Source organism: Fundulus heteroclitus, unplaced genomic scaffold (assembly GCF_011125445.2).
Source record: "Fundulus heteroclitus isolate FHET01 unplaced genomic scaffold, MU-UCD_Fhet_4.1 scaffold_63, whole genome shotgun sequence".
NCBI classification, from domain to species: domain Eukaryota; kingdom Metazoa; phylum Chordata; class Actinopteri; order Cyprinodontiformes; family Fundulidae; genus Fundulus; species Fundulus heteroclitus.
Window position 1 is genome coordinate 1,192,484 of NW_023397066.1, and position 26,435 is coordinate 1,218,918.

The window sequence follows — 26,435 nt, forward strand, 5'->3', positions numbered from 1 at the left end:
CTACAGGAGTTACTATCCTTACCAGTAGAGCCTCCCTCTGGTTCAACACTCTCTGGATGCAGGTTAACAGACTCAGCCATCTGGTGCTGCAGCACCTGAGGAGCTTCAGGTCTGAATCAGTGAACTCTACAAACTCTTTGTAGATTTCAAATAATTTTGCACTGAAAGATAGAAAAAAATTAATATCAATTGCGGTTCTGAAAAAATAGAGGGCCTATTTGATTTATATGTATTTACCTTTTATCAAAGTGGGAATATTTCCCCAGGATGTCTTCCACCGCTGCCTGGATTGCTCTGATGCCACAGATGCAGCCAAGGTCCTGGATGTGGGGCTGGCTTGTCTACAGTCTCTGATAACAGAGTTGTCTCTGCCTTTTAATGACACTTGCATTATCAGAATTAAAGGCTATAAGGTTATGCCATGGGATGCCTCTTTTTCTATAGAAAACAGGAAAAGCAATACCACAAAACGTCTGAGACAAAACGTGAGATTTTCAGCATTTCCCACGTTGCATTTAGCCATCTCCATTAACTTTGTAAGGACCTTCAGAGTGACCTCATGCTAGAGTCTGGTCAGAATGACAAATTCTTGGTCTGTTTTTCTGTTGTTTGATTCGTTGCCCATCAGTGAAAATTGCTGAGATCAGCATGTTTTGGCCATCTGGTCATCCAGCTCCGCTGCTATGGCACCTGTTGAGTGAGGAAAGAGGTAAAATACGGTAGTTTCCGGGCCAAAACGGGAGAGTTGACAGCTCTGCTTATACTCTATGTGACCTGCTGCTGTTGTTCTGATGCAGTGCCTCTGTAATGTCCTCTGTCTCTGTAATGCTTTATTTCCGTTTTTGTTCATGTAGAGCACTTTGAATCGTGTTATTGCTGAAAAGTGTTTTCTAAATAAAATTGCCTTCCTAGTTGAATGTTTTGTGAGAAGGTCTCTCAGGATTTGGATCATGGTTTCCACATGTGACATAGTACAATCCTTTTGGCAGGATGTTCATACATTTTTCTGGGTTCAGCTGACGTTTGATAGTTTTACGAATGCCAACTGTAGTGACTATAGTATTAATATAATTCTTGTTATAAATGGGATGCATGAGTGGAACAGTCAGTTATCTTGGGAGCTGCATGCTCACTTTGATAGTCTGAGACACAAGGCTATGTCACAATATATCAGACAGCAGCCCAGTGGTGACATTATTTCTCTGATGACATGTGAGGAAGTGATCAGCCCTTGCATGGCGTGTACCTAGACTTCTTTCTAACGCTTATGGGAGGATCAGCTACACTGTTATTTGCTGCGTTGTGTCAGATCAAGAGCCCGTCAGCGCTGATGTATCTGTAAACATTTCTCTGACGTTCCTAGATTAAACAAGTTAAATTATAGATTTCTGTCTCTAAAGCACAAGTGGGGGTTTCTTGAGGGAAAAGGAGCTGGGGCCACCACCGCCAACAAGGTTCAGTAGCTCTAACACTCAAACATAACATAAATTTTGCTTCTTTACACTAAACGAATTAGTTAAAATTCATTTTTTTTATTCCTTATATTTTCCTTGTACGTTTTCCTTGTATTTTCAGTCAAAAAGTGCATTTAATTTGATCTCCTCTCTGAAATTTTTTTATTTATTTTTTGTCCTGAATGTTGCATTGGTTAAAACATTTGCCCCTCTGAGTATTATTTTCTTTTTTTGTGTTGTGTAAATATGAACATGCCAAACATACAATATGTACTTGGTAGTATCTACTTTGGCTGTAATGTTCTTACTTAGAGCAGGAAGACTCTGAAACAGCTGAAAAACAAACGTTTACTGATAAAAGTATTCCTGGTTAATATCTGCTCCATTAATGACAGTTTAGAAAAGTTCTGCTCTGGTTCCGTGTCTGTTGTTGCTGCCGATCTGCGGCTCTACTCCAGTCCACCAGGGGCGGTAAATGGACCAATCAGCTGCTTTGTTTCAGTGACGTCCACCGGAAGTGAAACCAAGCGCCAGCAGCAGTGTGTGTGGACTCCATAGACATAATATAAGAGTAGACGCGTCATTGGGCGGGTTCTGCCTATGCTGCGATGCGTCAGAGCGTCCGCCATCTTAAATGTGGCAAATCGGCAGTTACTCAGTCACTTAAACAGTATCAGAGGGACTTTAATCTCTGAATATACTTTGTATTCTTAGTATTTCTTTTTTGTAATATTACAAGCTTATTTTCGTATCCCTTTAGCTTCATTCTCCTGAATTTATTCTCCTAAAGAATAAAAATAATTAAAATAATCTAACCTGGCCCTATTACTCCAGGAGTGAAATAATTCTGCAAACTGTGATTATTCTGGAAATGTTCCCCCTTAATTCTCATAATATGATGTTTTTATCATAACATTATCACTTTTGTGTTTGTTAGTTTATTTTTACTTTAGGACTTTTTTTTCCTCATATTATTAATTTTACCTCTTTAATACTCACCCAAAAAGTCTGTTCCTAAAGGTTCACATGTGACACGGGTTTATGAAATAATGAAGACCACAATGTTTAGATTTAACAAATTTATCCTTATATTCATAACACATAAACACACACACATACATATATATATATATATATATATATATATATATATATATATATATATATGCGTGTGTGTGTGTATTTATTGCAGCACAGGAGTGAGGCATCTTCACTGATCCACGTTCACAATAACAGAACTCGACTTTTTTCTGCCACATACAATATGGCGGTGACGTTGACGTGCGAACCTGCGCCCTATGACGCGTCTACGTATATGATGTCTATGGTGGACTCAGCGGGATGATGGCTATCAACTGGAACCAGAACTAAAGCTGAGCAGAACCGCCATGGAGCTGCAGAGACAAAGTTCTGGTAGGTCCGGATAACGGTGCTGATGTGTTCCATGGAGCAGTTGCTGATAGTTGCTGCAACTGCAGCTGCTGTTGCTCAACAGGGCTGGACAGCAACTGGGTTTACTCAGAGCTCTGGTGCTGCAGAGGTTGATGGTTCTGAAAGGCTGCAGCAGAACCAGAACATGTCTGGTACCATCTGTTCAGTCCACATGGAGATCATCTAGACGCTCTGACAGAGAATATTAATGCTAACGATGCTATAAACACAGTGATGATGGGGAGAAGAAGAAGAAACGTGGTCAGATAGACAGACAGGATAACTTGTACTGGAGTGAAGTTAGTTTTATGTCGCACATTCGGCAGACATGCGCTCTGGTGCATTACTATATATTTGAACATGTATACACACACACACACACACACACACATATATATATATATATATATATATATATATATATATATATATATATAGCAGCAAAGATTAACTTCAACAATATTTAACTTTATGCAAATTTTTAATAAAATTTTTCTAATTAAATCATGTGCATCTTTTTATTGTCCCTCACAAGCTTTCTGTTCTCCCACATTTGGGTATTAATTACATTTTTAATTCTTTTCAATTTTATATAGCGGCAATTCATGAAACATGTCATCTCAAGGCACTTTCCAAAGTCAAATTCATTCAGATTATGCAGATTGGTCAATAAAAGTCCTAAGGGAACCCAGTTAACAAGCAGCATTCACTCCAGAAGAAGCGTAGAGCTACCGGGACAGTCGTCTGCATTATTGATGGCTTTGCAGCAATCCCTCATACTGAGCATGCATGAAGCGACAGTGGAGAGGAAAACTCCCCTTTAACAGGGAGGAGAACCTCCAGCAGAACCAGAACCGGGCTCAGTGTGAACGCTCATCTGCCTCCACCCACTGGGGCTTAGAGAAGACAGAGCAGAGACACAGAAAGCACAGAAGCTCACATTGACCCAGGAATCTGTTAGACACGTGGTCACCCTGTGTGAGTCAGCTACAGAACCAAGGCACCTGTATCCATGGCCGATCAGGTATGTAACCTTAAAGTCCCAGTTTTAGTTTTAAATCACTTTCCTGTTGTCTTCAGTATTTCAGTAGTGTGGTTCCCCTTTTAATATAACCTTTAGTTATAAGCCCTTTATAATCACTTATGGATAAACATAGTACTAAATATGATAATAAAAAAGATGAATAGCATAGCAAAGATTTGAACTTGCATTCACTTGGATAGATATTAAGTCAGAAATTTACAAAATAACAAGGCTGTGGTTGGCCTTCAAAGTTCATAGGATTGATTTATATTGAATATGTCAGAGAGCCAGTGGAGTTAATGTTGAGGTGTGAAGTAGATGATGTAATGATGCAAGCTGCTGACTTTTGTACATGTTGCAGTTCATGGAGGAATTTCTGCGGGGCAGGGAGGGAAGGGAGTTGAAACTGTAATGTCGAGGTGAGTGGACTGTGAACCAGTTGAGGAAAAGTTTGAAGGAAGAACTTGCTTGATTCTACTAATATGAAAGTTAACCAGGTGATGTTATGGATGTGGAAAGTGAAGGAGAGGATGGAGAGGCTGACCAGGATGAAACCAAGGCTCTGAAGCTGAAAGGTGGGAGAGATACAGTCCCTGACAAAAGTCTTGTCACTTATCCATTTTGTAGAAACAATAGCTTATAACTTGATTAATGCATTGGCTTTAGAAATGGCTAATATGAAAGCTAAAACCCTCCCAAATTATGTTCAATATCCTAAAATAAGTGTGCTTCACTGAAGAACAATTGATCATTTAATCAAAGCAAAAGTCATGTAAGTTGAATGGCCCTTGCAAAAACTGTACAGATGTTCACAAAGCTAATCCAGAGCAGCACAACAGGTGGGAGGGATGCAACGCCATAGTTGTTGGAGTTGAAAAAGATGAACTGTTGTTCGTGTAATATATTGTTCTTTTTTTGAGAAAACTGCTCAGTCTTCTGTAGACAATCTTTTCTAAGATTATAGATATAACATGAAGTATGGATATTTGATGATAGTAGTTAACCATTGTGAAATCTGCTTTAAAGATGGGCAGGGGAGATACCTTTTCAGTGGCAGTTTTTCAGCAGACAACCTTTGCAAGACAATGTTCACCTCATCAGCATTCATTAAAGGGATTAATTATTGATAACATTATTGTTTGCTTTTAAAGCACTAAGCATAGACTCTAAAACAGATCGAAAGAAGTTAATGTAGGATATATAGCAGGCAATGAACTTACCTATTCATGATAATATCTAATACCATTATATTATTTTCATTAACAGTTGTTGGGACACTGAGTCTTTACTTGTTTTGTCAAACTGAGTCGAGGCTTAATTCAACGACGACATCAGGAAAAGCCTGGCTTAATCCTCTATCTTGGTTTTGTAAAATAGGCCTCAGGATCTCTATGATCATCTGGGCAGATGCCTGAGACAGTCATCAGTGTTATTATTATAACAATGTCCTCATTTGTCCCCATAGAAACCCAAAAGCCTCATGCCTTCATGGAGGAGGAAGCTTCTGCTGTCCCACAGCTCTGTAACCAGGGGAGAAGGTCCAGTCATGATCAGACGGAAGTAGAAGCTCAGAGGACTGAAGAGGAAAAGATGGAACCAGATCCTGCTTTAAATGAAGAACAAGAGATGCCAAGACCTCAGTGGATTAAAGAGGAAAATAACATTCCAGAGTTTTCCTGTGTTAATTTGAAACAGGAGGAACCAGAACATCCACTAAATGAAAGAAGGGAAGAACCAGGACCTCCCCTGATTAAAGAAGTAAAGGAAACTCAAGAACCTTGTCTGTTTGAAGAACAAAATCAATCAGAATGTTCACTGATGGAGGAAGTAAAGGAACCAGATTCTTCACAGCTTAATCATGAACACATGGTACCAGAACATTTACCAACTAGACAGGAGCAGAAGGACCTTCACAGTGGTCAGGATGGAGAACAGAAGAAGTCCACTGCTCTGATGGAGACTTCTACTCTTCAGAAAGGTGAAAGAGAACCAAAAACTGAAGCTTTTCCTATTCACATATCTCCTTTAGTTGATACCAAAGATGTGGAAGGAAGGAGGTCCACTGGGTCAGAGAGTCAGTCTCATACTCACACAGAGAAAAGGCATTTCAAATATGACATTTGTGGCAGATTTAGTAAGTCTTAGTCTAATTTTAACACGGCATTACTAAACCCACCCTGAAGTGAAACCCTTTCCGTGTAGAACTTGTGGAAAACATTTTACTCAAAAGGGTTATTTAAAAGTTAAAAGAGAAGCCTTTTCCTTGTCAGACATGACGAAGATGTTTCTCTACAATTAGAAATTTAAGTGCACACAAGTAAATTCATAGCAGTGAGAGGCCTTTTTCCTGTAAAACATGTGGCAGAGGTTTCATTTGAAGTTATGAACTGACTATACACCAGAGAATCCACACAGGGGTGAGGCCTTTTTCATGTGGAAAATGTGAAAAAGTTTTGTTAAAGCTAGGATGCTGAATTAGGGGAGGTGGTGGCTGAGTGGTTAGAGCAGTGCGCTTGCACTCAGAGAAGGATGCAAGTACCCGGTTCGATCCCCAGCGCCTGCACTCTGGGTCTCTGAGCAAGACCCTTAACCCCTGATTGCTCCCCGGGCGCCGCACATGGCAGCCCACTGCTCCCTGAGGGGGATGGGTTAAAAGCAGAGAACACATTTCATTGTAATGTATGTTTCAATGACAATAAAGATGATATTACTATTATTAATACTATTTCCGCATGAAGCTAAAACTCAAAATTTAGTAGTCATCTGAGGTTTTACACAGATGTACAGCCAAAATTATATAAACCTTTTTTGATAGTAATATATTAGGAAAGTATGTCTGGTATGGAGTGAGACAGCTGTCAAAAAGATGTGTGCAGGATTCTAATAATTCGTATTTGTATGTCAATAAAAAAGGCAAAGAAAATCCTGTCATAAATGTAAAGATGCGGTCAAATTGGAGCGACAAAGTCGTCACTTTTGCTTGCTGTCACTCCACCAAAAATTATTGCTGGCTGTTCTTGCAGCACGTGACAGCAATTGCACAGCGGGCAACAAGCCAGCAGTACAGTGGCGCTATTTAGTGACGCTTTTAGCAGGCTGCTAAAAGCGGTGTTTAAAACTGCATAAAAGAAAACATACAAAAGAACAGAAAATGAAAGCAGCATTGTGGATGCAGGTGGTGTAAACAAACAGACGCCTGTTCCCAGATGTCCAGGTATCCCACGTTGCTGATGTTCTGTTGCTTTTCAGGGCTTGGCCCCTTAGTTCCAGTGACATTCTGGACACCTCAGCAGACTTTCAGGTTTGACTTAAGTCAACAATGCTCGCGCTTTGTTCCCCACAGTTGAAAGACTCATAAACACTCCTGTGATTGTACCACTGGAAGGCCACTCTACCAGGGCCTGCAATGAATTTGCCAATTTCATTGCAGAGAAAATTCAAAGAATTAGAGGGTTAAATAGCTTCTTTTCAATGACCAACAGCTTTGATGTTTTTCAGTCGGGTTTCTGTGTTCACCACATTACTGAGACTGCCCTCGTCTGAACCCATCAATGTACCGAACAGATGCTTAGAAAAAATCTATACTATAATATATATTTTAAGTTCGGTATATGTTTTCTATTGTAATTTGGGCTTTAACATCGATTTGTTCATGGTTACATTGAAATATCTTCACTGATTCGTCATTCATTTGGATTTTCCTTTTTGTCTTAATCTTAGTAGATCAGGCAGAAATGCCTCTTGTAACACTGTGAGTTTCACTTTCACCACAATTACATCATCTTTGTTTGTCGGAGTTCAGAGCAAGCTGGGGTACACTTACTTGTGGACAGAGCAAACTTACAGTTGGTGTCATGTTACTTGTGTGTAGATGCCTTTGAAGGTCCAGGTCTGAGTCCATCACTACACCCAGATTTTGGGCCTGATCAGTGGTTACTAGCTGAATCTGTGTGCTAACTCTTGATCGCTCCTCTATTATTTATTTCTACTGAGGCCTTCCTCTTCTGCTCATAAAGTTGTAAGCCAGTTTGCTTCTTGTGACTCTCAGCCATTTTTAGAGAATACAGTGAGAGCAGTGGAACTACAATGAACGGCTGAAGCCGAAGCTAACCGCTAAGCTAAAGATAGTCCATTATACCTTTAGCAGTGTCCTGCAGTCATCGTGACATTAGTAGGCTTTATTCAGAAATTGCATGGTGTTGAATGTGTCCTAAAGAATGGAACCTAGCTCAGCGAGCCCTGATATCTGCAGTGAACAACAAATCAATCTGAGAATATATGGATGTAAGGATTGTCTGCAGTTATTTTACTGAAGGCTACTATAAACAAGCTTGGACACAATTTCAAATTGGAATTTCATCAGCTTAAGTCTCATTTTTAGTCGTTAAATATGTCTCTGCCTACATTGTGTTACCTTTGTTATTGTACAGCTCATACTTAGGTGAGCTTTCAGCTAAAGTGCTCAGTCAGGCCTTTATCAAAATGAAGTTTTTACGTTGTTATTTTTTACGTGTTATAGGATTCATTTAGGGCTGCACAGTGGGGCAGTGGGTAGCGCTGTTGCCTTGCAGCAAGAAGGTTCTAAAGAAGGTCCTGGGTTCAAATCCAACCCTGGGTCTTTCTGCATGGAGTTTGCATGTTCTCCCTGTGCATGCGTGGGTTCTCTCTGGGTGTTCCAGCTTCCTCCCACAGTCCAAAAACATGAGTATTAGGTTAACTGGCTTCTCTAAATTGTCCTTAGGTGTGAATGGTTGTTTGTCCTGTCTGTCTCTGTGTTGCCCTGGGACAGACTGGCAACTTGTCCAGGGTGAACCCAGTGAACGCTGGAGATTGGAACCAGCAACCCCCGTGACCCCATGAGGGATTAAGCGGGTCAGAAAATGGATGGATGGTTGCAGACCTTGGGATTTTTGAGTATAGCTATTTTGCTGTGGACTGCAACATGCAAATTATTTTAACAATGGAGAGCTCTAGAGGAGGAGGTTTCCGCCAGTTTAGGAGCAGTAAGCCGTTGTTTAAGGAGGTATTCCCTCTGATCAGTGGTCCTATTTTAGACATCATTAATCTATCCTTAGTAAATGGATATGTACCGCAGGTTTTTAAAGTAGCTGTTATTAAACCTTTACTTAAGAAACCATCTCTTGATCAAGATGAGTTAGTAAATTACAGACCTATATCTAATCTTCTTTTCTTATCTAAAATTCTTGAGAAAGTAGTTGCTAATCAACTTTGTGAACATTTACAAAGCAATGACCTACTTTAGGAGTTTCAGTCAGGCTTCAGAGCTCATCATAGCACTGAAACAGCTCTGGTGTATATAATTACTATATATATCTGCCTCTGATTGGCAAAATTATCAGATACCATGGATTAACTTCCACTGTTATGCTGATGACACTGCTATATTTATCCATAAATCCTGATGAATTTTCAATGTAATTCATCCATCCATTTTCTGACCTGCTTAATTCCCTATGGGGTTGCTGGTGCCTATCTTCAGCATTCACTGGGCAAGAGTCGGGGTACACCCTGGACAGGTTGCCAGTCTGTCCCAGGGCAACACAGAGACAGACAGGACAAACAACCATTCACACCTAAGGACAATTTAGAGAAGCCAATTAAACTAACAGTCATGTTTTTGGACTGTGGGAGAAAGCCGGAGTACCCGGAGAGAACCCACGCAATTCACAGGGAGAACATGCAAACTCCATGCAGAAAGACCCAGGGTTGGAATCAAACCCAGAAGTTCAACCTGCAAGGCAACAGCGCTACCCACTGCCCCACTGTGCAGCTATAGGCTTAGGCTACTGGAGGACATCAGGGTCTATTTTTCTCACTCTACTGATTTCTACTGTTCTCCTGTTTTGCATTCCTTGTTGTCGTCATTTCAGCTTTTAACTTTTTGCTCTCTCTCTTTTTCTCTTCATAGTAGGTACACCTGGTCTGGCGTTCTGTTAACTGTGACATCATCCAGAGAAGACGGCTCACCCGCTACTACCATCTAATGTAGAACAGATTACTAGATCAATGTGTGCTTCTGTGCTTTTTTGTCTCTCTTGTTGTGTCTCTGCTCTGTCTTCTGTAACCCCAGTCGGTCGAGGCAAATGACCGTTTATACTGAGGTCCTGCGGGAGGTTTTCCTTCCCGTTAATGGGGAGTTTTTCTTCCCACTGTCGCTTCATGCTTGCTCATGAGGGATTGCTGCAAAGCCATGTACAAAGCAGACGACTCTCCCTGTGGCTCTACGGTTCCCCAGGAGTGAATGCTGCTTGTCGGGACTTTGATGCAATCAACTGGTTTCCTTATATAGGACATTTTTGACCAATCTGTATAATCTGACCCAATCTGTATAATATGATTGATTTTGACTTTGTAAAGTGCCTTGAGATTACATGTTTCATGAATTGGCGCAAATAAATAAAATTTAATTTAATTTATTTGGAAGAAATTAGACCCAGTCACAGTGGCCCTTTAGGCTATTATGTTTTTACATTTATTACAAGCATTTTTACTGAGACTATCTCAGGGGTTAAAGTTCTCCGTCGCTGCGACAGATTTCCGTCATTTGGAAAATGAGCCAAAAAGTTCTGTCTAGACTTTTTATGCAAGGTATTAAACAGAAGCTGCTTTCATCCAATGAACCCTGGCAGAGCCGGGACATTAGCCAATCAGAAAGAGCGTAGGGCGGGTCTTTGTGAAGCGGACATCTGCCAATCTGAGGTTTATTTCATCATTTTAACTTTTTGGAGAGCATTTTAAAGTGCCCTCAGATGGCATGAATGAAAGTAGCGGTGGTCAAAGTTTTCTTTGGATTTATGCGAACCAGCAGGTCAGAAAGTTCACCGGAATGAACAGCTGACAACAGCCTCATTGGTAAGTGTATCTGTCACAGGGGGACACAGATTACATCCTGGACAGGTCGCCAGTCACAGGGCTAAAACAGAATTGTTTTATTAGACTTCAAAAAAGTTAAATAATGCTTTTTTTTTTATAAACTCATGAGTTGTGATAATTAATTGCTGTGCAATAATACGAAAAACAGACTGATTATTGTAATGTGCAATCTGTGTTAAATTAAAATATATGACGTCATCATAGTGTTGGTTATGTCTCCTGCATTGTCCAGGATTGTGGTCGGCCTTGTATGTTCATAGGATTAATTTATATTTAATGGGACAGGGAGCCAGTGGAGTTAATGTACAGGAGTGAAGTAGATGATGTAATGATGAAGCTGCTGTCTTTGTACTAGCTGCAGTTTATGGAGGTTTTCTGGAGGACAGGGAGGGAAGGAAGGTGAAATTGTAAAGTCAAGAGGTGAGTGGACTGTGAAGCAGTTTGGCAAAAGTGTGAAGGAGGAACTAGATGCTGCCGAGATGAAAGTTAACCAGGTGATGATGTGGAAAGTGAAGGAAAGGATGGGAGGCTGTCCAGGATGAAACCAAGGCTCTGAAGCTGAAAGGTAAGAGAGATACAGGAATGGTCACTGGAAATTGTAGACCTACCAGATTTGGTTAATGTTGACTTTGCACAATAAGCAAGGGAGGTGACTGATGTGGCGTGATGTCCACAGCCCGGGAATATATGGGCTGACTTTTTCAGTCAAACTGATTATTTTTGCTTTAACCCATGGACTATCTTAAATAAGGGGGGACTAATTAACAGTGTGCTAATTTGTTTAGATAATTATTTTCCAGTCCCTCATTTTGTGCAATGAGGACATGTAGACTCCCCACATTTGTCCTGTCTGATATTGATCTATGTACCACTAGATGGCCTTAGTCAGCCGTTCAAGCTTATATGAGGCTTCAGGAAAAATATATGATTTTGCTCCATCTTTGCTGATGAGCTTCAAGGCTTCGAAAAAGCCTCATCCCACCATCACTAGACATATCCATGTATTGTGGGTATGAATGAAGGCTGTACATTCAGTCCACTTTGTTTTATTGATTCTGATCCTGCCTCTTCTATGCTATTCAGTTTGTTTATAGAATCTGAATTGTTTTATGTTTGCTTATTGATAACATTCAGCAGTAGCAGTCAGTACATGTTACCGTGCATGGTCTTTGAATTTGAGAAAATGTCCTGGAAAGTCGTTGACAGGTCCTTGAATTTGATGTCAACCAAGTTCCCTTTACCAGGGGCTGACAATTAGCATGAAGGAGGGGATCCTGGAAAATTACCCTACTTTCTAAATTAAGCACAACAAACACATTTTAGATGAACTATGTGATGGCTAAAGTCCAGCATCTCAGGGAACAACCAGGCTGATGCATAATAATAATTGAACTTTATTGATCTCACAAAGGAGAAATTCACTTCTGCATCTTAACCCATCCCCCTGGGGAGCAGTGGGCTGCCACTGTGCAGCGCCAGGGGAGCAATAGGGGGTTTTCACTGACGTCACTGGCCAACTTCCGGTCCGCCATATTGGGTGGCACACTTCCTTATGTCTAGTTGTCGTACACGTATTATCATATCGCGAATGGATAAGTACGCCAGCACGCTAGAGCGACCAGATAAGGACGTATATCTGAGGAAATGTTCCGTGATCGACCATATGGACCCCTATGCCCTCCACGGTGCCTTGTTTAGCCGTAATCCAGATGCATTACCTGGTGTTCGGTGAAAACCCTCTGCACACTCTTGAGGAAATGAGAGCTTACAAGGGTCTAGAGGCTCACAACCAGTTCACATCTGGTTATGTACATCAAGGAAATCGCCATCATACGTGGACGGGTGAGTTTTAATAAGATGGTAAAAATGTAAACAATCCGACGCAAATGCGTCGCATGCTTCTGCGGTGGCTGGCGGCCGGCGGTGCGCGAAGGCGCTTGGCTGCAGGGCCGATCGACGCCGCTCGCGGCTTTAATTATTTAAGCAGAACAATGACCAGTGCAAAATTAAGTTGTATTTACCGTATTGGCGCCGGTAGGAGCTGCAGATCATAAAGCCAGCAAACAGTGGGAACACAGTAACTCGTTCAAAGGTAAGCTGTGCTGAGACGGGCTCTGGCACATGCTAACCGTTAGCGCTAACAACCACTCACGCATGTAATGTACTTTTAACTTGCTGCTATGTGTTTCAAACGTTTAGAACACACTCTCATTGACATCGGGATACTGTGGAAAGTTATGTTCAGTCGACTTACAGCCGCGATCCAAGCGAGCCGACAACTCTTTGTTATCTCTAACAGCTGTTCTCCGTGGTTGCGCCTCCAGGCAGGAAAGCGGTGGAAAATTAATCTGTTTCTATGTTTTTCCCATGGCGATCATGTGTTGCGCTGTTACAACCCACAATACAGCAACGGTTTACCATGGTTGAAATCAAGTTAAGGTGAAATTAATCAAATTAAAACACGGCTGAGAGAGGGAGTACAGTACGCGGTAGTAATAGGCAGTAGAGGCGGCGGAGGCAGTCAACATGGCAGCCGCGGAAAGTAATAAGTCATAACGCCCAAGCCCTATTATTAATATATTCTTCTTACATGTTTTAAATACTTAACAGTTAATTACCTGTGACAAAGTGAGCACCGCAGACTCTGGCGTATTCCATCTTAACACCGTCCAAATAGGACCTGGATATCCGTGTCAGCCATAGGTGAAGGCGTTGTTCAGAGAGCTGTTTTGTTTTTTCACACCGATTCACTATTACGGCTGGTAGGCGATAGAAAGCGTTGATCTCCACCTCCACGGGCCGTGCAACCAACCATTAAACACGTTTTCCCCATTGTTCACTTCCAATACTGCCTAAGGCGTCATACAATGTAGGCCACCACCCCTAAGGGGAGTGGTGGCCTACAGACAGTCATCAGTTGAAATATATTAATGATCTCCTTCTTTGTCCCCACAGACCTCCAAAAGCAACATGTCTCCATGGAGGAGGAAGTTTCTGCCATTCAAAATCTCTGCAACCAGAGGAGAAGGTCCAGTCATGACCAGGAGGAAGCAGAATGTTGGTGGACTGAAGAGGAACAGATGGAACCAGATCCTCCTCTGACTGAAGAACAAGGGGAATTAGTACCTCCATGTACTAAAGAAGAAAAGGAGGAACCAACACCTCCACTGATTAAAGAAGAACAGGTGGAGCCTGAGTCTTCATGGGCTAAAGAGGAACAAATGGAACCAGAACCATTGATTGAAGAACCAGAGAACCCAGAACTTCCACGGATTAAGGTAGAAAAGGAAGAACCAGATTCTTCAAGGCTTAAACATGAACAGCAGGATCCTGAACATTTACCAACTAGAAGGGATCAGGAGGATGTCTGCAGCAGTAAAGAGGGAGAGCAGCTTGTCCAGAAGCAGTCTGTTGCTCTAATGGAGACCTTTACCCTTCAGGAACATGAAGGAGAACCAAGAACTGAGCAGCTTTCCTTTCATATCTCTCCTGTAGTTCAAACCAAAGACCAGGAAGGAAGCAGCTCCACTGGGTCAGAGAGTCAGTCTTTCACTGACACTAAGAAAAAGTCTTTAAAATGTGATGTTTGTGGAAAGTCTTGGAAGAAGAAATATCAATTGAAAATGCATTACAGAACCCACACAGGTGAGAGGCCTTTTTCCTGTCAGACATGCGGAAAAAGTTTCACCTCAATGGATAATTTAAATGTTCACATAAGAATCCACACAGGTGAGAAGCCCTTTTCTTGTAAAACATGCGGGAAAAGTTTCACCCAAATAGGCAATTTAAATGTTCACATGAGAACCCACACAGGTGAGAGGTGTTTTTCTTGTCAGATATGTGGAAAAACTATCATTGCACCGAATGACTTAAAAAGTCACATGAGAACGCACAAAGGAGAAAGACTTTTTTCTTGTCAGACATGCGGAAAAAGTTTCACCTCAATAAGCAATTTAAATGTTCACATTAGAATCCACACAGGTGAGAGGCCCTTTTCTTGTCAGACATGCGGAAAAGGTTTCACTCAACTGAGTGATCTAAATGTTCATATGAGAGTCCACACAGGCGAGAGGCCTTTTTCTTGTCAGACATGCGGAAAAACTTTTCTTGTACGAAGTAATTTAAACAGTCACATGATAGCCCACACAGGTGAAAGACCTTTTTCTTGTCAGATATGCAGAAAAACTTACTCTCGCTTATGTACTTTAAAAGTTCACATGAGAATCCACACAGGTGAGAGGCCTTTTTCTTGTCAGACATGCGGAAAAAGTTTCATTGGACCAAGTCATTTAAATAGTCACATTAAAACCCACACAAGTGAAAGACCTTTTTCTTGTCTGACATGCAGAAAAAGTTTCACTCGACTGAGTCTTTTAAATGATCACTTGAGAACCCACCCAGGTGAGATGCCTTTTTCATGTCAGACATGTGGAAAAGGTTTCATTCAACTAGTCAGTTTAAATGTTCACATGAGAACCCACACAGGTGAGAAGCCTATTTCATGAGGACTATTTGGACAAAGCTTCGCTCAAGGTGGCAGTTTGAACCTTCACATGAAATTCAATTCAATTCAATTCAATTTTATTTATATAGCGCCAAATCATGAAACATGTCATCTCAAGGCACTTTACAAAGTCAAGTTCAATCATATTATACAGATTGGGTCAGATTATACAGATTGGTCAAAAATGTCCTATATAAGGAAACCAGTTGATTGCATCAAAGTCCCGACAAGCAGCATTCACTCCTGGGGAACCGTAGAGCCACAGGAAGAGTCATCTGCATTGTACATGGCTTTGCTGCAATCCCTCATACTGAGCAAGCATGAAGCGACAGTGGGAAGAAAAACCACCCATTAACGGGAAAAAAAACCTCCGGCAGAACCGGGCTCAGTATGAACGGTCATCTGCCTCGACCGACTGGGGTTACAGAAGACAGAACAGACACAACAAGAGAGACAAAAAAGCACAGAAGCACACATTGATCTAGTAATCTGTTCTACATTAGATGGTAGTAGCGGGTGAGCCGTCTTCTCTGGATGATGTCACAGTTAACAGAACGCCAGACCAGGTGTACCTACTATGAAGAGAAAAGAGAGAGAACAGAAAGTTAAAGCAGAAATGACAACACATAATGCATAATTGAAGAACAGTAGAACTCAATATAGTGAGAAAATTAGATCCTGATATACTCCAGTAACCTAAGCCTATAGCAGTAAAACTATAAAGGTGGCTGAGAGTAACATGAGTCACTAGTTATTATTTTTGTCAAAAAGAAAAGTTTTAAGCCTAGTCTTAAAAGTAGACAGGGTGTCTGCCTCACGGACCAAAACTGGGAGTTGGTTCCACAGGAGAGGAGCCTGATAGCTAAAGGATCTGCCTCCCATTCTACTTTTAGAGACTCTAGGAACCACCAGCAGACATTGATCTAGTAATCTGTTCTACATTAGATGGTAGTAGCGGCATGCAAAATGAAAACACAAAAGTGAGAAGTAGTCTGTTTTTTCTGTTTGTTTGTTTTTTGTTTTTTTAAACAAATATTCTTCCTTTTAGTTTTCCATTAGAGGCCATCTGCTGTCACCTTCTGGATTGGAGTCTTGTCTTTTCTAAAAATGTAAAGTCTTTCTTGAAGATCTATTCTGTTTTTTAGATTGAAGCAATGTTTTACACTCAGTTCTTTCACCTAAGAAATATCTACACATTTCAAGGCTGAGTAATAGACTGATATGTTTTTTCTTTCAGTTAAGTGTTGAGATGTTTTATGTTCGGAGAGTTTATGTTGGCAAACTTCTTCATTTTTGTATTCCTTATTGTACGTTACTGATAGAAATTTAAAAAAATCGCAAGAATAATTCTCCAGAGCAGGATCAAAGTTTTTTGCCTTTTTCATCTACTATTTTTAGAAGCAGCTGAATAAGCTTTTTAATCCTTGTTTTTCTTTTCTAAACTTGATATTTTTGTATCATTTTAATCTTGAATTTTATCTTTTAATGATCACATTTTATTTACTCAAAAAACTTGTCACTTAGAGTTTTTTTCCCCCTTTTTCGAAGTGTCCTTCCAATCTGTCATCAAGATTTTGGTTATTTCCAAGGATCTTATATATTGAGGAATCGTGTAGGTTTTCTGTTTTATTTTAAATATTTTTTTATTTTAAATCCTGACCACTCTAGTAAGCTTGATTGACATTCTTAGCATGCATGTGTAAAATCTCTAGAGTAAGATAAGAGGGTGTCAGTTCTTCTGATGCCTTTCAGATTTATCCAATTAACTGTTGGCTGCAATGTTTAAATTTGATTACAATGACTAGCCTTGGGTCAAATAGGGTCTAGTACAGCAGGTCGATTCAACTGCTTATATTGATTTTCAATAGATGTCAAATACATGTTTTATTGATAATTGATTTTGCATTCATGTTTACATTTTTGAGTCCTTGTTCAATACAATTCTTATATTTGGAGACCAAATATATATGGAGACTCTGAAACAAGCACTGAAACAGCTGAAAAACAAACGTTTACTTTTAAAAGTATTCCTGGTTAATATCTGCTCCATTAATGACAGTTTAGAAAAGTTCTGCTCTGGTTCAGAGTCTGTTGTTGCTGCCGATCTGCTGCTCCACTCCAGTCCAGCAGGGGGCGGTAGATGGACCAATCAGCTGCTTTGTCTCAGTGACGTCCACCGGAAGTGAATCTAAAAGGCTCCAGCAGCAGCTCGGCTGGAAGACGGTTGTGTTGTGGAGTATCAGCTGAATCTCTGCGTAGTTTCAGCAACAATGTCTTCAGTTCAGCATCTGAGAGAGTTTATCAGAGAGCGACTAACTGCTGCTGCTGAAGAAATCTTCTCAGAGGTTGAGAAAACCATCGTCCGCTACGAGGAGGAGCTCCATGGTCTCCGCAGGATGATGGCTATCAACTGGAACCAGAACTAAAGCTGAGCAGAACCGCCATGGAGCTGCAGAGACAAAGTTCTGGTAGGTCCGGATAACGGTGCTGATGTGTTCCATGGAGCAGTTGCTGATAGTTGCTGCAACTGCAGCTGCTGTTGCTCAACAGGGCTGGACAGCAACTGGGTTTACTCAGAGCTCTGGTGCTGCAGAGGTTGATGGTTCTGAAAGGCTGCAGCAGAACCAGAACATGTCTGGTACCATCTGTTCAGTCCACATGGAGATCATCTAGACGCTCCGACAAACAATATTAATGCATATGAATTTCTCTGTACCCAAGACAAATTTCCTTTGGAACAATAAAATTCATCATCATTAACGATGCTATAAACCCAGTGATGATGGGGAGAAGAAGAATAAACGTGGTCAGATAAACATGTTGATTTGTCATGTATATGTATATATATATACACACATATATATATGTGTGTGTGTATATATATATATATAAACACATATATATATATATATATATACACACATACGTATATATATATATATATATATATATATATATCCATCCATCCATCCATTTTCCAAACCGCTTATCCCTCATGTGGTCGCGGGGGTTGCTGGTGCCTATCTCCAGCGTTCTGTGGGCGAGAGGCGGGGTACACCCTGGACAGGTCGCCAGTCTGTCGCAGGGCAACACAGAGAGACAAACAGGACAAACAACCATTCACGCACACACTCACACCTAAGGACAATTTGGAGAGGCCAATTAACTTAACAGTCATGTTTTTGGTCAGTGGGAGGAAGCCAGAGTACCCGGAGAGAACCCACGCATGCACAGGGAGAACATGCAGACTCCATGCAGAAAGACCCAGAGGTGGACTTGAACCCAGGACCTTCTTGCTGCAAGGCAACAGTGCTACCCACTGCGCCACTGTGCAGCATATATATATATATATATATATATATATATATATATATATATATATATATAGATATATATATATATATATATATATATATATATAGATATATATATATATATATATATATATATATATATATATATATATATATATATATATATATATATATTAGGGCTGGGCAAGTTAACGCGTTAATTTCGCGTTAACTCATTAGACTATTAACGGCGATATTTTCTTTAACGCGCGTTAACGCATGTTGGTCACATGCTTTTATTTTGTGAAGGTCTGTTGCTGCGGTGTAGGGGTTTGAATCAGAACAGTAGGTGGCGATAATGCGCCAATAACCTCGCTGTCAGCCCAGCCTCAGATTCAAAGAGGAAGAAAGGTGCTGGCCGGAAAAAAACAAAGCCGACATGCGGAAGGCGGTGTTTCCCGCAGGTACCGCGAGCGAGCTTAGGCGGGGCGAGGCGGTGAGTTGGCGAACAGAACAAGTTTTGTGCGGAGCGGAGCGCGGAGGGGGGGGGTCTGCTTAGACGCCGTCGGTGAAGTCGCTTCTCGTTTCAAAGTATCCATGTGTTTTTGCCTGTTTTTCCCTGCCATTCACTATATGCGCGCGAGAAAGCAACAACAAAAAACCGCGTGTCAACGTCAAATAAACGCAAGCATATCGAGTTAGCAAGCATTTCAGTTTAAAGTTCTTCCAGCATGGAATATGACAGAAACACGTTAGTTGTAACCACTGCCAAGTTAAACTTTGGTATTGAACATAAAATGGTAATGCTGCTCCCTGCGGTTACCTCAGAAATTGCCTGTTTTTGGTAGATTTTTTCCCCATAAAGAGAATTCCCTGTCAGTGGCAATAAGCTTTAATTTATTATTATTGCTATTTTTTGTTTTACATGTTTAAGTTGAGCTTTACACTAAATATGTGTTACTGATAAGTGCTACAAATGTTACAACACTTTTGTTCATATGGCAGCAGAACATTAAAATAAAAGTGCTCTTTACACTACTTTTGAATTCACTCTTGGAGTTTGTAAATACAATGCGATTAATCGCGATTAATCGCGATTAATCAGTGCGATTAATCGCGATTAAATATTTTAATCGTTGCCCAGCCCTAATATATATATATATATATATATATATATATATATATATATATATATATATATATATATATATATATATATATATATATAATGTATGTGTGTGTGTGTGTGTGTATATATATGTGTGTGTGTATATATATGTGTGTGTGTGTGTGTGTGTATATGTGTTTTATTCCTTTATTTAACCAGGAAAAGTCCCATTGAGATTAACAATCTCTTTTTCAAGGGAGTCCTGACCAAGATAGCGGCAAAAGATTACATTACAGTTTACAATAACATCTATCTAAATTAGAATTTCATAAAACAGTTACAAACCATAGATCTCATTTCCAAACCTTTGAGCAATCGTTTAAAATGTCCGATCGTAATCAAATCCTTCAACTTCCAGTCTTTCTGAAGATTGTTCCATGCTGTGGGGGCAGAGTACTGAAAAGCTTTCTTTCTAGCTTCAGTGCGGATACTAGGTACAGACAGAAGCAGAGACTCTTGAGAACGTAGAGAATACAGTCCAGCTGCTCTTGGTTGAATGTACTCACAGAGGTATGAGGGGAGCAGACGCAGAATAGCCTTATAAATGATCATATACCAGTGAGTGAGTCTACGAGTCTCTAATGCTGGCCAGCCCACACGTATATAAAGTTCACAGTGGTGTGTGCGAGGCTTACAATTTGTGATAAATCGTAGAGAGGCATGGTAAATTGAGTCTAACATTTTTAAAACTTGATCTGGGGCATTAATTTGATTTAAGAAGAAGAATTTAATAATTAAATGAATTATTGATACAAATATTGTTTGCTTTTAAAACACTAAACATAGACTCTAAAACAGGGGTTTTCCAATTTCGTTGAATGTGAGCCTCTCCTTGGAATAGATAAAGATAACCAATACCACTCCCCAACCCCCCCCCCCCTTCCCCCCCCCCCCCCCCCCCCACACACACACACACACACACACCACCACCATCAAAATCCTACACCACACAGATCCCTGCAGTAAATGCATCATTCTTTTGTGTTCCTGGAATGCTGTGTTTCAAAAACAACTGATAGCCCAACAAATGCTTTTTATTGTGTTTATTTTAACAAAGTACATTAATAAAAAAGGCCTATTCATAAAATATCCATCCAAATACTTCCATTTTACATACTACTTTTACTGAAACGTCACAAACAGAGGGCCTACTTTTAAAATTGAACTGTCATTAGAGCAAATTCATAAATGATTGTTTTCAACAGCAGACAAACTGAACTAAACAGATACCAATGTCTAACAGGAGACGTCAACTGTAATAATAATAAACAAGATAACCTGAATTTAACAGACGTCAACATATTGCGATTTACTTTTTAGGCTAATTATGCACAATTTAAACCTATTTCTATTTTAACAACCAATCATGTTATTATCTGATGTATATCTGATGTTTGGCACTTTTACCTTGTGTTAAAGTGCACTTTAAATAATGATGACAATGATGATTATGATAACTATAACCTTTTGCATCACCTCCCAGAAGCTGGAAAGAAAAAAGACAAAAACATTTTCCACATGCCACTTAGTAAGTCTTAGAAACTCAATTATTTTAGTCTAAATATTTTAGGCTAAAATATTAAACTTTTTATTTGGTTTTATTTTTTTCCTTCAATCCCCCCGTAATGTTTAGTAATTTCTGCCAAAGGCTGCAGCATTTTGATTTAATCCACCTGAATGCAGTATTTGAAAACCATTGCTCTAAAAGATATTGAAAAGAGATTATGTAGGATATATATCATGCAATGAACTTAGCTATTCATGATAAACATATATTTAATCCCCTGTATTATTTTCATTAACAGTTATCTCAGGATCTCCATGATCATCTGTACAGATGTCTGAACCAGTCATCAGTGTTATTATTATGACAATGTCCTCTTTTGTCCCCATAGAAACCAAAAAGCCTCATGCCTTCATGGAGGAGGAAGCTTCTGCCGTCTCACAGCTCTGTAACCAGGGGAGAAAGTCCTGTAATGATCAGACGGAAGTAGAAACTCAGAGGACTGAAGAGGAACAGATGGAACCAGATCCTGGTTTAAATGAAGAACAAGGGATACCAGGACCTCCGTGGATTAAAGAGGAAGAGAACATACCAGAGTTTTCTTGGGTTAAAGTGAAACAGGAGGAACCAGAATATCAACTAAATGTAAAATGGGAGGAACCAGGATCTCCCCGGATTAAAGAAGAAGAAGAGACTAGAGAAACTTGTCTGTTTGAAGAACAAGATAGATCAGAATGTTCACTGATGGAAGAAGTAAAGGAGGAACCAGATTCTTCACGGTTTAAACATAAACACATGGTACCTGAACATTTAGCAACTATACAGGAGCAGAAGGACCTTCACAGTGGTCAGGATGGAGAACAGAAGAAGTCCACTGCTCTGATGGAGACTTCTACTCTTCAGAAAGGTGAAAGAGAACCAAAAACTGAAGCTTTTCCTATTCACATATCTCCTTTAGTTGATACCAAAGATGTGGAAGGAAGGAGGTCCACTGGGTCAGAGAGTCAGTCTCATACTCACACAGAGAAAAGGCATTTCAAATGTGACATGAAATGCCTTTTAATAAAATTCAAGGACCTTGACAGGTCCTTGAATTTTATTTCAACCAAAGTCTGGGAAGCCTGTCTTTACCAAGAGTGCCAATTAGTGTGAAGGAGGAGACCCTGGAAACTTCATATCCTTTTGAATGAAACACGACAAATTAATTTTAGATGAACCGTGTGACGCCTTCTTTAGAGAATCTCCAGAAACAACCAGCCTGATTAATCAGACAGTCCTCAGTTAAATTATATTAATGATCTCTTTCTTTGTCCCCACAGACCTCCTGAAGCCACATGTCTCCATGGAGGAGGAAGCTTCTTCCATCCAACAGCTCTGCAACCAGAGGAGAAGGTCCTGTCATGACCAGGAGGAAGCAGAACCTCAGTGGTCTGAGGAGGAACAGAGGGAACCAGAACCTCCTCTGACTGAAGAACAGGGGGTGTCAGTACCTTTATGGATTAAAGAGGAAAAGGAGGAACCAGAACCTCCACTGATTAAAGAAGAACAAGGAGAGCCTGAGTCTTCGTGGGTTAAAGAGGAACAAATGGAGCCAGAACCACAGATTGGGTCTGAGAATCTGGCTAATACTGGCACAGAGAAAATGTGTTTAAAATGTGACATTTGCGGAAAGTCTTGGAAGAGGAAGAGTGAATTGAAAAAGCATTACATAATCCACACTGGTGAGAGGCCTTTTACTTGTCAGACATGTGGAAAGAGTTTCTCACGTATGAGTCATTTAAATGGTCACAGAAAAATCCACTCAGGCGAGAGGCCTTTTTCTTGTCAAACATGTGGAAAAAGTTTCACTCAGATGTCTTCTTTAAAACTTCACATCACAATCCACACAGGTGACAGGCCTTTTTCTTGTCAAACATGTGAAAAAAGTTTTACTCAGATGTCTTCTTTAAAACTTCACATGAGAATCCACACAGGTGAGAGACCCTTCTCTTGTCAGTCATGTGGAAAAAGTTTCTCTCAACTGGGTAATTTAAATATTCACAAGAAAATCCACACTGGTGAGACCCCTTTTTCTTGTCAGACATGTGGAAAACAATTCTCTCACATGAGTCCTTTAAAACTCCACATGAGAACCCACACAGGTGAAAAGCCTTTTTCTTGTCAGACATGTGGAAAAAGTTTCTCTCGTATGAATCATTTAAATGTTCACATGAGAATCCACACAGGCGAAAGGCCTTTTTCATGTGGAATATGTGGACAAAGCTTCACTCGAGGTGACTGTTTGAATCTCCACATGAAAAAAAAGCATAAAAGTGAGTAGACATTTTTACTTTCAAACGTAAGTTTAAATATAAAAATTTCCCTTGGTCGTTTCCAGTAGAGACCCTATGCTGCCACCTTCTGGATTGAAGTCCAATATTTTATATAAACATGAAGTCTGCCTTGTAGGTCTAGGCAGTTTTTCAGCTGTAAATATATATACCTGTGTGTTTGTGTGTGTGTGTGTGTGTGTATATATATATATATATATATATATATATATATATATATATATATATATATATATATATATATATATATATATATACCTGGGATTCTCCAGGTCCTGAAGAGGACCCACTTTTTAAGTCTTTGTTCCTTCATAATCTACATGAAAGTGTACAATATGATGTGACCATGCATTGCAGGGAAAATAACTTTTCCATGCAAGAGAAACACAGATATGCTCAGTTTGTCTGGAACAATTCAATTCAATAAAATTTTATTTATATAGCGCCAATTCATGAAACATTTAATCTCAAGGCTCTTTACAAAGTCAAAATCAATCATATTATACAGATTGGTCAAAAATTTCCTACATAAGGGAACCAGTTGATTGCTTAAGTCTTTCCAAGCAGCATTCACTCCTGGAGAAGCGTAGAGCTACAGGGAGAGTCGTCTACATTGTCCATGGCTTAGCAGCAATCCTTCATACTGAGCAAGCATGAAGCGACAGTGGAAAGAAAAACCACCCATTAGTAGGAAGGAAAACCTCCAGCAGAACTGGGCTCAGTATGAACGGTCATCTGCCTCGACCGACTGAAGGTTACAGAAGACAGAACAGAGACACAACAAGACAGACAAAAAAGAACAGAAGCACACATTGATCCAGCAATCTGTTCGACATTAGATGGTAATAGCGGGTGATCTGTCTTCCCTGGATGATGTCACAGTTAACAGAACGTCAGACCAGGTGTACTTACTATGAAGAGAAAAGAGAGATACAAAAAGTTAAACGCTGAAATGAAAACAGTCATTTCAATGTAATGCAATGCAAAACTGGAGAACAGTAGAAATCAGTAGAGTGAGAAAAATAGACCCTGATGTCCTCCAGTAGCCTAAGCCTATAGCAGCATAACTATAGAGATAGCTCAGGGTAACATGAGACACTCTAGAAGCTTTGTCAAAAAGGAAAGTTTTAAGATTAGTCTTAAAAGTAGACAGGGTGTCTGCCTCACGGACCAAAACTGCGAGTTGGTTCCACAGGAGAGGAGCCTGATAGCTAAAGGATCTGCCTCCCATTCTACTTTTAGAGACTCTAGGAACCACCAGCAAACCTGCAGTCTGAGAGCGAAGTGCTCTGTTAGGAACATACGGGGTAATCAGAGCTCTGATATATGATGGAGCTTGATTATTAAGGGCTTTATACGTTAGAAGGAGAATTTTAAATTCTATTCTTGATTTAACAGGAAGCCAATGAAGGGAAGCTAAAATTGGAGAAATATGATCCTTGTTGATTTTCATCAAAACTCTTGCTGCAGCATTTTGGATCAGCTGAAGACTTATTTGTGAACTGCATTTTGTGGACTTCCTGATAGTGAAGAATTAAAATAGTCCAGCCTTGAAGTAACATATGCATTCTGGACAGAATGTTTCTAATTTTGGCGATATTCCGGAGGTGAAAAAAGGAAACTCTGGAAACCTGTTTAATATGGGATTTAAATGACATGTCTTGGTCAAAAATAACACCAAGATTTTTTTACTTTATTACCAGAGGCCAAGTAAATGCCATCCAGATTAAGTGATTGATTAAGAAGTATATTTTTTAGGACTCTGGTCCAAAGATTACAACTTCTGTCTTGTCAGAATTTAAGTGCAGGAAATTTAAAGTCATTCAGCTTTTGATGTCATCAAGACATGCCTGTAGTTGAAGTAACTGATTGGATTCATCAGGATTTATGGATAAATATAGCTGAGTGTCATCAGCATAACAGTGGGAATTGTTGACATGCTGTCTGATAATTTTTCCAACTGGAAGCATATATATAGTAAAGATAATTTGTCCAAGGAATGAACCCTGTGGTACTCCACAAGTGACCCTAGAGTCTAAAGAATATTTATTATTAACATGAACAAATATGAATATGTCCGACAGATAAGATTTAAACCACCCTAATGCTTTCCCGTTATCCCTACAGTATGTTCAAGTCTTTGTAGGAGAATATTGTGATCAACTGTATCAAATGCAGCACTGAGTTCTAACAGGACAAGTATAGAAGACCACAAGACCATTATCTGAGGCCATGAGAATATCATTGGTGACCTTCACCAGAGCTGTTTCAGTGCTATGATGAGCTCTGAAGCCTGACTAAAACTCCTCAAGTATGTCATTACTTTGTAAATGTTCACATAGTTGATTAGCAACTACTTTCTCAAGAATTTTAGATAGGAAAAGAAGATTAGATATAGGTCTGTAGTTTACTAGCTCATCTTGATCAAGAGAAGGTTTCTTAAGTAAAGGTTTAATAACAGGTATTTTAAAAGCCTGTGGTACATATCCATTTACTAAGGATAGATTAATCATGTCCAAAATAGTGCCAGTGATCAAAGGGAATACCTCCTTTAACAACTTGGTTGGGATTGGGTCTAACATACAGGTAGAAGGTTGAGATGAAGCTAAAATTTTAGATAGCTCAGAAAGCTCTACTGCTTCTAAACAGTTCAAACACTGTGCAGGTTCTAAAGATTCCTCCAACGTTGCCTCACTTACTGATGACGAGGTAATCATGTTTGGGAGGATGCCAATTATTTTATTTTTAATAGAATCAACACTCATTTGCATTTAGACTGAAAACAAAGCAAGCTTAGAGTCTTAAACCTTCAAACAGGAAACGGGCCTAAGAA

The 26,435-nt window shown here is 39.9% G+C and overlaps 2 protein-coding genes across 5 annotated transcripts in view; both read left to right on the forward strand.

The window, feature by feature from the left end:
- The window catches only part of LOC118561425 (gastrula zinc finger protein XlCGF8.2DB-like), a 116,172-nt gene extending 92,392 nt beyond the window's left edge, over positions 1-23,780 (forward strand). The window contains exons 1-3 of one of the 3 annotated variants that reach the window (XM_036133497.1): positions 17,326-17,775; positions 21,664-22,179; positions 22,592-23,780. In XM_036133497.1, coding sequence (XP_035989390.1) covers positions 17,751-17,775; positions 21,664-22,179; positions 22,592-23,592 — 1,542 coding nt within the window. In that variant the 5' untranslated portion in view covers positions 17,326-17,750 and the 3' untranslated portion in view covers positions 23,593-23,780. Of the gene's footprint in view, positions 1-17,318; positions 17,776-21,663; positions 22,180-22,591 lie in introns of those variants that run through there. The other 2 variants (XM_036133499.1, XM_036133498.1) reach the window with 2 other exon arrangements.
- On the forward strand, positions 1,175-17,236 carry LOC105925121 (zinc finger protein OZF). Of its 2 annotated transcripts, XM_036133484.1 has the most exons (5): positions 1,175-1,999; positions 2,782-2,867; positions 5,375-5,887; positions 13,759-15,361; positions 16,274-17,236. In XM_036133484.1, the coding sequence occupies exons 2-4, from the start codon at positions 2,843-2,845 to the stop codon at positions 15,306-15,308; spliced, it is 2,088 nt and encodes a 695-aa protein (XP_035989377.1). In that variant the 5' UTR covers positions 1,175-1,999; positions 2,782-2,842; the 3' UTR covers positions 15,309-15,361; positions 16,274-17,236. The 2 variants fall into 2 exon arrangements, with proteins under 2 accessions (XP_035989377.1, XP_035989378.1); XM_036133485.1 differs by lacking the exon at positions 5,375-5,887.
- Positions 23,781-26,435: the final 2,655 nt, after the last annotated feature.

Excerpts from the sequence above, each read along its gene's own strand:
- LOC105925121 (XM_036133484.1), top strand. The coding sequence starts at position 2,843 with ATGGAGCTGCAGAGACAAAGTTCTG. Across the intron at positions 2,868-5,374 it reads GCTGCAGAGACAAAGTTCTG|AAACCCAAAAGCCTCATGCC; the intron begins GTAGGTCCGGAT and ends TTGTCCCCATAG. Across the intron at positions 5,888-13,758 it reads GACTTCTACTCTTCAGAAAG|ACCTCCAAAAGCAACATGTC; the intron begins GTGAAAGAGAAC and ends TTGTCCCCACAG.